Source organism: Leuresthes tenuis, unplaced genomic scaffold (genome assembly GCF_036924035.1).
Source record: "Leuresthes tenuis unplaced genomic scaffold, fLeuTen1.0.hap1 SCAF_19, whole genome shotgun sequence".
NCBI classification, from domain to species: domain Eukaryota; kingdom Metazoa; phylum Chordata; class Actinopteri; order Atheriniformes; family Atherinopsidae; genus Leuresthes; species Leuresthes tenuis.
The window spans coordinates 6344268-6357961 of NW_027325373.1; the positions used below are offsets into that span (position 1 = coordinate 6344268).

At 40.3% G+C, this 13694-nt stretch overlaps 1 protein-coding gene across 1 annotated transcript; it reads right to left on the reverse strand.

Moving 5' to 3' along the window:
• Positions 1-787: 787 nt before the first annotated feature.
• prkab1a (protein kinase, AMP-activated, beta 1 non-catalytic subunit, a) lies at positions 788-11152 on the reverse strand. The gene is made up of 8 exons (XM_072371989.1): positions 11052-11152; positions 8363-8554; positions 8062-8231; positions 6758-6851; positions 6134-6248; positions 5323-5456; positions 5090-5158; positions 788-3732 (listed from the first exon to the last, which is right to left on the reverse strand). The coding sequence occupies exons 2-8, from the start codon at positions 8510-8512 to the stop codon at positions 3655-3657; spliced, it is 810 nt and encodes a 269-aa protein (XP_072228090.1). The 5' UTR covers positions 8513-8554; positions 11052-11152; the 3' UTR covers positions 788-3654.
• Positions 11153-13694: the final 2542 nt, after the last annotated feature.

Consider the following 13694-nt stretch of genomic DNA (forward strand, 5'->3'; position numbering starts at 1 on the left):
GTTTTGTTCAGGCTTGTAATCGTACTCTGGAAAAAAGTTGTGACATTAGTGAAGCATTACAATGATTTCCTCACAAGTATATTGACAAACTGGAGCTCCTCTGCCCATTTTTCTAAACTTACTTTTGTCTTATTGTACCTCATTAGAGGCCTTACACTGCCCACCTTTAAACTTCTCTGTCAAGTACGGATTTATATGATGTTGACAAGAAATAATATTAAATACCTTTGGTTCGTATGGTTACAATGAAATTGTCAAGTCAATCTAAATGAAGAATTTGCTTTTTTTTGTATTGTCCATACCAAGCCAACCTTTTCTGACTTGTAATTGTAGAATATCTCCTAGTATAGAGAACAGGTTTTCATTTTAATTTTGCAGTTTGAGCATGGACTAAGGGACAAGTGAAAAAAAAGGCCTAACCCTAACCAAGTAGTATTACTAAGTAGGATCTGGTCAAATGTATGCCTTATGGGAAATGCAAAAAAAAAGGTATATGTTCCCCTTGGATTTGCTTGTAACTTGGTATTTTCTTCTGAACTGGATTTTGCAGTAAGAGTGCTCACATTTTTATATTTATTTTTTTTATCATGAAAGTATTGAGGAACAATCTGCCTCGATCGATGTATTTGCCTTCCGAATGCAAAGCTCAACAGTCCCATTCAGACTCCAATGCTTTTCTCAGGGTTGTGAGTTCAAATAAAATAGGTACATGGGGGTAATTAATGTGATGTGAGGCTTGGTACACATTTGTATTATGATGACAAAGAAAGAAGCAACACAGTTGCATTTGTAACTTCATCTTTATTACATGTGTCATTACATGTGTCATTTTACAGAAGAGCATTTGTAAAGGGGCCATATTATCATCATTGAGAGGTGGAACATTATAATTTGAGGGTCTAGAACAGATTTCTACACTTAAAAGCTCTAGAAAAAAAGTTTTCAATAAAATGCTCTATTTTTGCTCCTATATTTTTAAGACATCTCTCCCAAAAGGTCACTCTGCACTACTCTCTCTGCTCTCTGACAAGCAGTCATCAGTAAAATGATGAACACAATTACAGGCTGGGGTTGTACTGCTGATGTGAGCGGTGGTAAAACAAGCAAACAAACAAAAAAAACTTAAATATTTCCAGCAACTGATTTGTCACGCAATCCTCCTCCAGAAATCTATAAGAAAATGTTCAGATTGTACTATAGAAAACAGCATATGCTAGATATAACTAACCAAAAGGGTGGAGTGATAAAAATAAAGGCTCTATAACACACTGAGATAAAGTAATCCACCCCCCCAAAAAACATACTGCATTTAATTCCTATGTCTAGCATCTCAGCATCAGTAAATCCTCATCATGTTAGTGCACAGACCACAACATTTACTACTTGTGGCCTCATGTCTGTGGTAATAATACTTTTATAACTATTTGGCAACATAGGTTGGTTTAATTTAACATAGAATATTCTTCAGTCTCCATAGAAACCTACAGACCATATTCACTAACGACAGCAGTCTTTAAACAACAGCAGTGTTTTAAATGTCTTCCGCTCACAGTTTCGGACACATTTCCCAGTTGAAATCAATCGTAAACCGACTGGATGCAACCAGTGCTACTGAAGACTGGCAACGTCGCAAGGCAGAAACAAATACCGCCGAAGCCGGCCGGGATCAACGTGAGCGTATGACTCTAAATGTAACGCGCTCGCTGTTTAGAAGCACAAACGTGTGTCATCTGTGCAACGGTACGTCGACACAGCCTCAGCACTCAAAGAACAAAGCGTTACTCCTCTGATACGCTGTCAAAGTGTAAGTGCACAAACCCATCATCAACAACAGCAAAAAAAAGCTATACAACTAAACACGTAAGAAAATATACTACTCTACTCTGTGTTGTGTTTTTGTCAATAAATTTCATCAGTTTCAACATAAATAGCAAAGAGAAACAGTGGAAAACTAACGCAGTGCATGTTTTCAGTCTTTTATCTGAACTTTCACATTCATGATGCTTTCATCTTCTCAACCAGAGGGAACAACTTTTGTCCCACTGGGGCTTTTCAGTCGGACATTCCCAGCATTATTGATCGTTACATTTTCGTACAGGTGTTTTTCTGCTCCATTTACAAACATTTCCGTGGCTTCCCCTGTCAACACTGCCTTCGTTTTCTTCCAAGGAAAGTCGCCGTTGTGGGGAAACTACAGGGGAACAGCTCGAGGCAGATTATGTAGGATCGGAATGATTGTGACATTTACCATCATAAACGGATGTGCACACAAACTGGATATACAAAGAGTGTACAAGATATTCCAGGGGCGGTCAGTGTCTGTGGTGTATGACAGTAAACTTTACATCGTTTTCTGTATTTCTCCATAAATATGACCTGAAACATCATTCCTAAAAGTGGGCTCAACATTATAGTTCTTTTAGAATCTGGTGTGATCTCCCGTGCAGCAATATGTGTGGCTATTAGTCACAAATTTCAGTCTTTCTTGTGCGCAATACAACCTGGACTCTGGGGTGTTGGCGAGTTCCTTCGCATAAATGACTTGTTTAGGTTCATCCAATGGGTCAAGGTCAGAACTTTGACTTGGACTTTTTAAAACATTCACTTTGGTCAAATTCAACCTGACGCAATTTTGTATTAGTGAGGACTTGTGCTCGTGCGACACTCCGGAACACTCTGGAAGAAGCATGACACAGACTGTCCCGAGGTCACAGACCCCTTGGCGGAGCTTGATATTTTTCCATCTTTGACTTTCATCCAAATGTGGAAATAGAAATTGTGGAAGCTGAATGAATCAGCGCTGCTCTGGTTATAGCATGTTTTTTGGGTGGAGCAGACTGGACAGTAAGGGACTAGGAGCCAGTCGAACTGACGCTAGGCTCCGTTTGCTTATTCATTCCAACGTTTTTTGACAGGAAAACTCGTGTTTAGTCACGTCCTGACATTTTCCTTTAGAAAATGAAGTTTTTGCGCGAGTTCAACAAGGAAAATCTGCTCTCGTTTCCTGATGTCTGGACTGTTCATCCTGCTACGTTCAGCAGTTCATCAAACTCACCTCATTCTCAATTCTGTTTTCCCAGCTCTGATCCAGCTGCCTTCTTCGCCGCGACTCTTTGAGAAAATCAGTGCAATTCTCATTCTGTAAAACTTAGTTCTGTTAATAATCTAACTCAGTCAGTTTAATTCAGTCCTTGTATATAAATGAATTTCGATCCATCCTTTAAATTGGATCAAACCTTGTTGAACTGGTATAATAAATGGTAACTTACAGGGCTTTGAAAATATTTTATGTTCCTGTCATTCATGCAGAAGTATATAAAATTCTACATTTCAAGCACCACTGCACAAGCCTATAAGGCTCTCGAGCAGGTGACTGTTGATCTTTTGAAACTTTGGTGGACTGTTAGACCTTAGGCAAACATTTCTCTGGAAATGGAGTCCAAAATAAGTCAAATCTTTCTTTAATCTTTCTTCCGCCTCATTCAGAGCTGCTTCCTCGGGTCAGGAGGAGTTTGACAGGTGGAACCTGCATGTGGTAAGAGACCGGCTTCGCCTAGTCTCTCCATTTTATGCAGAAAAATATGCGGAAGTAATATTTTGTACACTCAGTGTACAGATAGCACACAAGGCTGGAATGAAAAAGATAGACGGCAGTCAGATGGGCTTATATAGTAAAGTGGTCACATACTTCTTCTTATAGCGATGTGTCGCACTGAGCACCATCACTCCATCCTGTGAAAGAAAAAAAAGACATTAAAAACCTTGTAAAAGTACGGAGACATTTGTGCACCTCATGACAACAGCAACATCAGCTCTACTGTGTTCAGTAACCGTGTTGTAATTCTGTGTTCAGCGTGCACGTATGTACACCGCTTACTGTTCTCCACTTATTTAGCTTATTAACATGTACATTTATTCAAATATAAATGTTAGGTTATAACTGTGAAGATGAGGCTTTATCCTTGCAGGTGAGTAAGTCTTTGGAGAAAATGAACCACCTGCTTTTGTCCAAAAAAAGCATTCACAATGGGCTCTGCTTACATTTACCCACAATGTGGCTCAGGTATCCTGTGATAGGGAAATTCAATCTGTTCTGAGAAGCAAACGTTTCCTGGTACTTCCCAGCACGGCTCACCTCCGACCACTGGACCTTTTATTTGGAAGCACACGTGAGTCCACTGATGCCCATGAAGTGTGTCTGTTGGGCTCCTTTAAGCCATCATATCTTCTACTAATCGTGTTATTTAGTAGCATTAGCACAGTGTTCTTTCTGGCAGTCGGTTTGATCAATTTGGAGTTTTAAGAGCAACAATTGATAGTTTCATCTACCTAATAGTCATTCTTAATGTAATTCTCAAAATACAAATGAGACATTTTTGGGGACTGGATAGTGTAGTGGTATGATTGCCACCTTCAATGTGGGAGACCTGAGTTCAAATCCCTTGCAAGACTCCAGTAGGGGTCCTTAGGTAAGAGCCCCTTACCCTACATGCCTACCTGTAAGTAGCTTTGGATAAAAGCGTCTGCTAAATGCATAAACATAAACATTTTCATCATGTTATTTCTTGACCTGAAAAGCAGCATCTGCTCCCTGTACCTCTGTCTGACCCCGGCCGCCAAATTCTAAATCCTGCTTATCTTTAAAAAAACCTTATCACTGCAAGTAAAGCTTAATGGAAAAAACGTCTAACATTTTGCCAACTCAAACAGAAATCTTGTGTGATTTTTTCCAGACGCAGTGTGAGCTTTTTTATTCTATTATCATTATCTATTATTTGGCTCTGGTCTCCCAATTTATGTCTTTGGCAGCAAGCACCTTCAGTTTGTTTGTTCTGTCAGAATGTTGTATGAAGGCCAATGACCTGTCCCTCTGCTCGTTCTACAGCTTGTTATCATAGTAAGAATTCCACAGATACTGTCTATATGCATGCTTGCCAACTTAGCAGCTCACATTTTCTGGTAAAACCTGCTAATAAAGCGAGTCGTTTCACAAGTGTCTCCATAGAGAGATTTCCCACATCAGCAAATGGTCCAAATGACCAAACACAGAAATCCTATTTGGTGTCATGCAGTCAACCAGAAGACTCACCTTGATTGAGAGAGCATAAAGGTGGTTTAGCATAACATGGTTGGGCTCTGGAAGTAATGCAGGATCGCACTAGATTGGTAAAAAAATAAATAAATCATTTTATTTCCAGGAAAAAAAACAGTTGACAAAGACACTGAAAAACAAGAACGTTGTCTCAAGAAAGCTCTGATCAGAAAATTAGAAAATGAGAACAAGAAAAATGAAGCCAACTTGAATGCATTGCAGCCGCTTACAGAGATTCCAGTGTCTTTGTTGAGGATGACCTGGAGGAGGTGAGGAGGGAGTATGGGTGGAGACTTGAACTTCTCCTCCTGTTTAGGGGCATAAGCGTCCTGATGATATGGTCCAGGAGGAGAGCTGGAGAGGTCTGACAAAGGAAGAGCAGCATAATATGACGAAGGCCGAACAAAACTCTAAAACTCTGTTCTCAAAATCTAACACCCAGAACACGGCTCTATGGAAAAGATTTTGGTGGCAGAAGCACAAATTTGGTGCACTTAATCCCGATTATTGAATATTTTAATGAGCAAGTCTGAATAACGCTCAAATCGTGACATCAAACACTTTTATTAAATGTTGTCTTTTTTTTTTTAACCTCCCAATGAATGTGCACAAGAATTTATACAGCAGTGAGGGAAGTTAGAAGAAAGAGGGAGATGACCTGCAGCAAAGGGTCATTAAAAGCTTGGCACCAGACTGCTGTGACGAGGATTTCAGCCGCTCTGCATGGAACCTTTGCTGAATCAGTTGAGCTATACTATGTAACTCTTTGAAGAAAAATATGAATCTGTTGGTGACCCTGCACATTACCATCAGCTCTGACTCTCTACACATTCATACAGAGCATGTGTGAGTGCAACTCACAGCGTTTAGAGGCATTTTAAACCAGAGGCCAGTGGTCATGACACGAAAATAACTGATAATAAAGCAGCCAGTTGGACTTCAGTGAAAAATTGGCTAAAATTCATTAATAAGTAATAAAACCTAATGCAAATGCATTGGGAAATCTTTAGGACAGACGTGAAAATGGCTACCAGCACTCACCTGACATGTCAGAGCACTTCTGGGAATCCACCATGAGGGCGTCAAACACCTCAAAGTCAGTTTTCTTCACCTGGATGATATTGTTGACTGTGCCGAGCTGGCTGGTTACAACAGGCTGTTAGGAAACACCACACAATCACGTTCACAAAGCTCAATTATAAGCCAGGCAGATAGGGGGAGCATTCTAACAGAATAACAACACAGTGAAACAAACCCCTGAAGCATCATGCAGTAATTCAGTTTGAGACCACACTGCCTCTAATCATTTCTCTACTCCACGTCTTAGAAAATTTGAGAGACAAGCCGTAAATAATTTTCATCATACACATCAGACACAGAAAGTTTGCTTACACGTGTTAATAAGTACTGTCTCGTGAGATTATTGCTGGAGGACAGACAAGAAAATTCACAAGATACACTTGTATTGTACAACAAACTTGCAGCAACACAAAACCCCTATGATGCAATATGAAATGATGGCAGCTGTAACACATCTGCAGCGCCTCCATTTACCACAGAGAATATATCGTAATGACGTAAATGACGCGTTAAAGGCATTCTTGGTGAAAACTGAAATGCCTGCTTGATTCAAAGCCATATTCAACAATGGGAATAACTGCCCACCTCAGCTGGATCGTGGGTCCACTGCCCGTCCACATAAAACTTGTACTGATGCTCCCCTTCAGGTAGATCAACGATTGCCACAAAGGTGTTCTGACTGAGAGGCAAAAAAAATAGCATTTGGCAAACAGTTCAGTTCGAACAGGACTTCTTCAACCTCATTAACAACACGTATATGGGCTTGAAATAGAAGGGCTTTAAACTTTTTGAGAATATTTTGCCTTCCTCGCAGCACAGGAGGAGGCGGTGGTGTCTGGTAGCGAGACAGTATGAAGGGAGTGTGGTGTGTGCGTTTTGTAGGTAATGTGACCTGTCAAACTGCCGTTAACTCTGACCTAGTGGCTGGCTCGACGAAGTTAAAGATTGAAACTGCATAGTTGCACAATGGCAGTTAAGAAACAAAACCAGGAGGGACTGATGCATCACCTGAAACAATGAGTCACTCCGTCTCAGCAGTTAGATCAGACTTAGCCTGAAACAGAGACTTTAGAAGAGGTCTCTTTGTGTGTCCATTTATCTGCTTTTGATGACAAACTGTAGATGTGTTTACATGCACAGCAATAATCAGATAATAACCCAGTCAAGACCTTACTCTTAACAAGGCGTTGCCATGTGCCAGTATTCCGATCTTAGTGGCATTAAGTAGACATACAGATATATATATATATATATATATATATATATATATATATATATACCTTAACTGCACTAGTGCATACTTTTTCACAGCATGTGTGGCCACACACTGCTGCTTTACAACATTACATGTCTTCTCATTTCATTTTGGGTCAGTTGTTGAAACAGGATGTACACATACCCAGTAACAAAGAAAAATGCTCTGCAAGTTGATTAACAATGACCTGTAAGTTTTACTGTGCAAAAATGACACATATCTATTCATTGCAAAATATTACTTTTGAAAATCACATCAAAAAATGTTTGATTTATGATGATGAAATTATTCCATGCGTTTGCGTCACTTCAGGCGTCATTCTGCAAACTGTCAGAACCTGTTGTCCTGATGACATCAAATATGCTAATAAGGACCTTGAAAAAAAAAAGTGTAGCCAAAGTTGGTAAAACCAGGGCCAAAAGATTTATTAGGAAGTTCAAATGCATTTGATCTCTGGATAACAATCTCAGAATTTTACAACAAGGAGGTTTTCTAAAAACAAATTCTCTAATCCTATAGGTCGGTTGACAAATACTGATCCTTTTCCATGAGGTTGTAAGAGCCGACCAATCGAGATACGCCTAAGACGCACTGTATCTCACTTAGATGAGTAGAGTTTAGTACATGCCCTCACCTTCTAATCAGGGGAATCTTGTTGGCCCAGTTGTTGAAGGATCCAGATATGAACACCTCCTTTCCATCTCCAGTCCAGCGAAAGACTGTAGGTCTATCTAGAGTCGGGCCTTTGTCCTCAGCTTCTAAGTCTTGCTGCCATGCAAGGAACTCCTCCTTCTCTAAAGGAGCCTGAAACAGAACATCGGCACCATGATATTTGTTCATTTTTATTACGGTAAGAGTTGGGCCGGAAGAAGTCTGCAGCACCAAAAACTATGACCGTAACAGATCTGTGCCTCTGAAACAACATCGACACATACCTTCATATCTTCTCCGTGAAAAATATCTGCGTCCTCTGGGCTATCCATCAGGATTTTTGGCCTCTCCCCCTCCTTGATTCCCCGGCTGTCCCTCCGCTGAGCCTTCTCCCCCTGGCCCATCGCGGCCCTCTCGCTGCTCGTGTTCCCCATGGCTTTGTCTTTTTGTCTTCTCGTAGGCCGTCACAACGTTCACTGTGTGTGAGCGGAGTCGAGAGACTCGGGTGAAGCCAACTGAAACCTCAGACTAGCTTTTACATATCGCAGTTAATCATTGACAGCTGTTGAAAGAATACCAGTAAGGCAGAAGAATTAGCTCATCAAAAGGTGCTAAAAATAAAACTTAGAAGCTGCACTGGATACAAAATTACGTGGAAGGATTTCTGCGTTTTCTTTTCACTCCTCACTGTTTCATACGATACGATTTCACACCCACAGCTATGCTACCTTTGCACAGTATAGATTTGCATTCTTTTTTTTGACTTGCTGTATGACTAAACAACAATCTCTGCATGTAGGAACTGAATAACAATGGTATTTTTTTCCAACACCCCACCCAGGCGTGGGAGTTGGACGGACATGTTATGCTAGCTTCAACGTGATGCTGAACATAACATTTCTCTCAGCATGCTATCTTATCTCTACAAAAGACCACTGTGTTCGTACGACTGAACCTTTTTTTCTCAGGAGCAGGTTTGTTGGATTATTGCTGGCAAATTTATGAAGCAGAACACAGCTGGTGAGTTTTTGGAGCAATTCCCTCACGACTGAAAAGCTTCCAGGCTTCCACTGATTCCACAGATGTATAAAAATGAACACTGAGAGGCCGTCGGCCTGCTTGAGGTCCATCGTCATGAAGACATCTTGCATGTACATTATGTCAGCGCAGTAAGCAGTGATAAAGCGTGACCTTGACACATAAAAAACGACTGCTATAGCAGTAATGTGTGACTTATTACATGCTGCTCCGGGCCAAGAAAGTTTCACACTGATCTAAAATTAAACACAAATCAATGAGAAGAGAAGCGAAGAGGGAACAGAGAAAAGCGATTCTCGAAAATCGTGCTGACTTGAAAAATTGTAAGAACAGAACTGTTTGGGTGAGTAATGTAGCTGTGATCTCACTTTCAGGTGACTCGAGGGGGCAAAACAAAAGTTATCATGGCTGCCTTTTAAAAACTCGACTACTCTGGGTTTTATGGCTCAAATGGTGACAGTGGCTTTCAGATGATGATGTAGTAATTTCATTATTCTTCAAAAAAATTCTTATAGGTCTTAAGACCCTGCCTTTACTTGAGATAGAAACTATGTCTTGTATATTGTTATGGAAATATATATATGCTACATATGTATATTGTAGCGTCCAGCCGTACTTGCTATTCCACAAACAGTCAACTTATTATCAAGCAGAAATGGTTACTGTTGGCCGTAACCGCACACTAAAATGTTAACTTGAGGCTGACCCTCTGCTCTCTCACAACTCCACACACTCACAGGCCTCCATCCCTCACTCGAACCCGCCCCGCTAACCTCCTCATCCAATCACATACCCGTCATAACCAAACACACCCACAAGACGTCACGCTGTCAATACTCACAGAAAATCAATACATTAAAAAGACGCAGGCACAGGGGCTGAAATGTTTACTTGGCTGACCCTCTGCTCTCCCACAATTCCACACACGCACGGATTGTTACAGCAAAACCGTGAGCACAGTTTAATAATCCGTGCGCACGGTTTTCCACCGTTTTTTTCCCCTCTCTCCTGGTGGCACTTGCCAGGCTCCGTACAGTTGCGAACCGCTCCAGTGCGCGCTGAAGGTCTTGGTTTGAGGAAGCCAGCAGAACAACACCATATGTGAAAAGCAGAGATGTGACCCTGAGGTTCCCAAACCAAACGCCCTTCTCTGCACGACTACGCCTTGACATCAGTACATGAAAAAAGGGCAGCCTTGGCGGAGTCCAACAAGCATCGTTAGCGAGTTCAACTTAGTGCCAAGAGCGCGCACGCAGCTTTTTCCCTCAGGACCCCCACTGAATCTATCAGCCTTATATATATATATATATATATATATATATATACATATATATATATATATATATGTATATATATATATATGTATAGCCTCCCCTGCAGCTCCCGGCATCATTTGGCAGCCTTTGTCACCCTGGCCCCCACAGGGAAATACGAGCATATCTCCTTGTTCATGTTAAATAATTTTTTTCAAAAAACAGTCCTCTCTATAACAATAAGGGTGAGTAATTGTATATTTGCTGTGCATTAGTGTTGCTGGATGAAATGTTTAATCTTCGCCGTGACGCTATAAGAAATACAGTTACATCCTCAAGATAGTGTATTTGTGACACAGTAATTATAGTAATAGTAATGCTACGCTGTCCCCCACCGTCGAGTCAAATTAATGTGGACGTTAAAAAAGTGAAAATAAAACTCTCCGATACTTTTCTTGTAGCATGACACCGTTATTAGCATGTGGAGTGTGCTGCAGGTGAAAGCTAACCCCGCATCTTCTCCTGAAGCTAGCAGGATAGCATCTGGTATTAATGTGCTATGTCGCCGGTTGTTTTGTCGCACTGTAAACCGTGTGAGTGCCCCCGGCAGCAAAACGCGGGTGATGGCAAGTAAATCATGAAAGCACCAACTATAAATGTATTGTGTCATTTAGGTCGTTACCTGAGAAATGCCTAACGTCGCAGTTATCGGTGTGAGGTAGTCAACTCCATTCCAGTGGAGCCGAAAACATCTTTGACAGACCTGCTAAACAAACCCGCCCCCGCTCCGCTCATGCGCAGAAGATAAAAATGATAAAGAATACGTCATTTCGGGAAAAATTGCACAGCAGGTTCGCACAATTCCATCCTCCATACATGCACATGTTGTGGCACAAAAATGCTTGCACATAGTCATTTTTTTTCTGATGTTATTTTATGAAGACGGTGTTATTTTCCTCTTTTATACTATGAGGTGTAATGTTATGTATTCACCACTGGATGGAAGCATTGGTCAAGGGCAGAACATTCGTAGACTACGTTCTATTTGAGCCATTGAACCGATTAAATGTTCTGTTTTTTCATACCTATGGTAAAGTAGATATCTAATACAGTGCCCACTTACGTTTTAAAGATGCAAGACATTCCAAGTTATCATGCAGTAATGTAAAACTGATCCAGGAGCATATTATTAATTTGATTTTGATTTGATTATTTTATTTTTTTACTTTGTTATTCACAAAGCCAGGGCACTGAATGGCGATGTCTTTGACCTGGTGCTTAAGACTAAATTTAGACCCGTGGCAGAGGAGGGACACAAAGCAGCTTTGTGTGCTTTATAGTGTGTGTGTTTTTCTGTTCATTAACTCGTGAGCCTGTCAGTGCAACTTGTCCTTCACAACAAAGTAATATTTCAACAGTGTCTGGCTGTTAGAATGCCTTCGGAGGTTACCTTTAAAGTAATTTTATTCTTAGGACACTCTCTTTTAGACTGCAGTGACTTGTGCTTGGCCTAAATATGAACACCCTATTGAAATTAAGTGATGCAAGAAATCACTCTTAAAGCTGTTGTGGTCACATTTACTCTGAGCAGCTGAGCCTGAGCTCCTGTCAACAGAAAAAATTTGATTCCGTAGGAAAGGAATAGTAGTAAGTTAACATTAACAAATTTTCTAACATTTAATTCAACTCATGAGGTATCGTTAATTATACCTCTGACATTATTCTATTTGAGCAGAGTCACACAATGCTGAAGGATCAGCACAGTCTGATCTTTATTGGTTTGGTCCATCATTAGTTTGGTCTTCTCTAAACCATTTTATAACTATACTCTCATTTTCCTCAAACTTTGCTACAGATTGAAAATTGGTCAATGATGTTCACCCAGAAAAAAAAGAAAAAAAATCTCCAGCATCTCAGCCACAAGGTCAGTGAATGCTGACGACTTTATTGCTTAATGAGTAGCTAGAATAAATAAATAAGTGGGAAAAAAACTAAATAGATCTAAAGAAAAACAACAACAACAACTCTGTTTTAAAATGGTCCCACATGGTCCCATCATTAGAAATATCACAGCAGACACAGCTCCGGTAATAAGCTTGGTCACACTTGATTGCTGTACACAGATGTTGGTCCACAGCAGGTATTCAGCTACGAAGATCAAATTTTCCCCTTCATATGTCTTGCTTTAACCAGCGTACATTATTAGTTTCAGCCCCGATTACTACAAATCTTTCTTTTTTTTTGAGAATGTGAAAATGATTAGACTGTTATTGTGTGACTGAGCTCTATGCATGCGTATATCTGTGTAGACAGTACAGGAGACAGATGTTAGCCATACAACTCTTGGTAAAAAACATAAATAAATAAAATCCTGACCTGACTGCTCTGGAGCCAGACAGCAGTAATTGGCTCGTGGCAACAGCCGAAAACAAGATGTTGGCCTTCCCGTTAGAGATGGGGGGGGGGTTCGTCTTTTCTTTTATCCGTCAAATTTATTACAGCATATTTGATAAACGCAAATTCAAAAAGTCAACCAATGACACACAGTCCTGTAAAAAAGGAGGTGCACCCATTTCAATTTAAGGCTTTACGTATCAGAACATACAAAAAAAGATCAGCAGGTCCAAACCAGGTCTTAAAATCTGAGAAATGCAACTTCAGATGAACAACAGCTCACAACGTATTAGACTGTGTCATTACTTATTTATTAAAAAGTAAGCCAACATCTAAAAGCAGTGAGTGAAATATTAACTTAATCTGGACTGATTTAATAGAAATTAAGAGGGTAAGTATCAGGAAGGTGCTGATCCAATGCACTTTATTTATTGATCATCCATAAACAATAGCACCTTTATAAAAGCAGACATGTTGGCAGTTTGCCGGTTTGGAGCGTTTAGGTGTGTGTTAACACAATGACAAGGAGGAAAGACTTGTGTAATGATCTTAGGGAGAGCAGCTGTTGCTGCCCATCAATCTGGGAAAGCTTATAAGAACATTAGCAACAGTATGAAGTCCATCATTTCACAATTAAAACGGTTACTCACAAGCAGAAAACATTTATGACAGTTGCCGACCTTCTCAGGAGTGGACATCCCAGAAAGCTCATCCTTAAGATCAGACTGTGCAATGCTAACAGATATTTCAAAAAGCCCAAGAACTACATCTCTCTACAATCAACAGTCCTCAGTTAGGATGTTAGATGTTAAAAATATGTCTTTTTTGGAAGGGTTGCAGGAAAAAGCCTCTTCTCCTTAAAAAGAACACAGTAGCACAACTTAGGTTTGCAAAGCTGAATCTGAGCAAACCGCAAGACTTCTGGAACAAA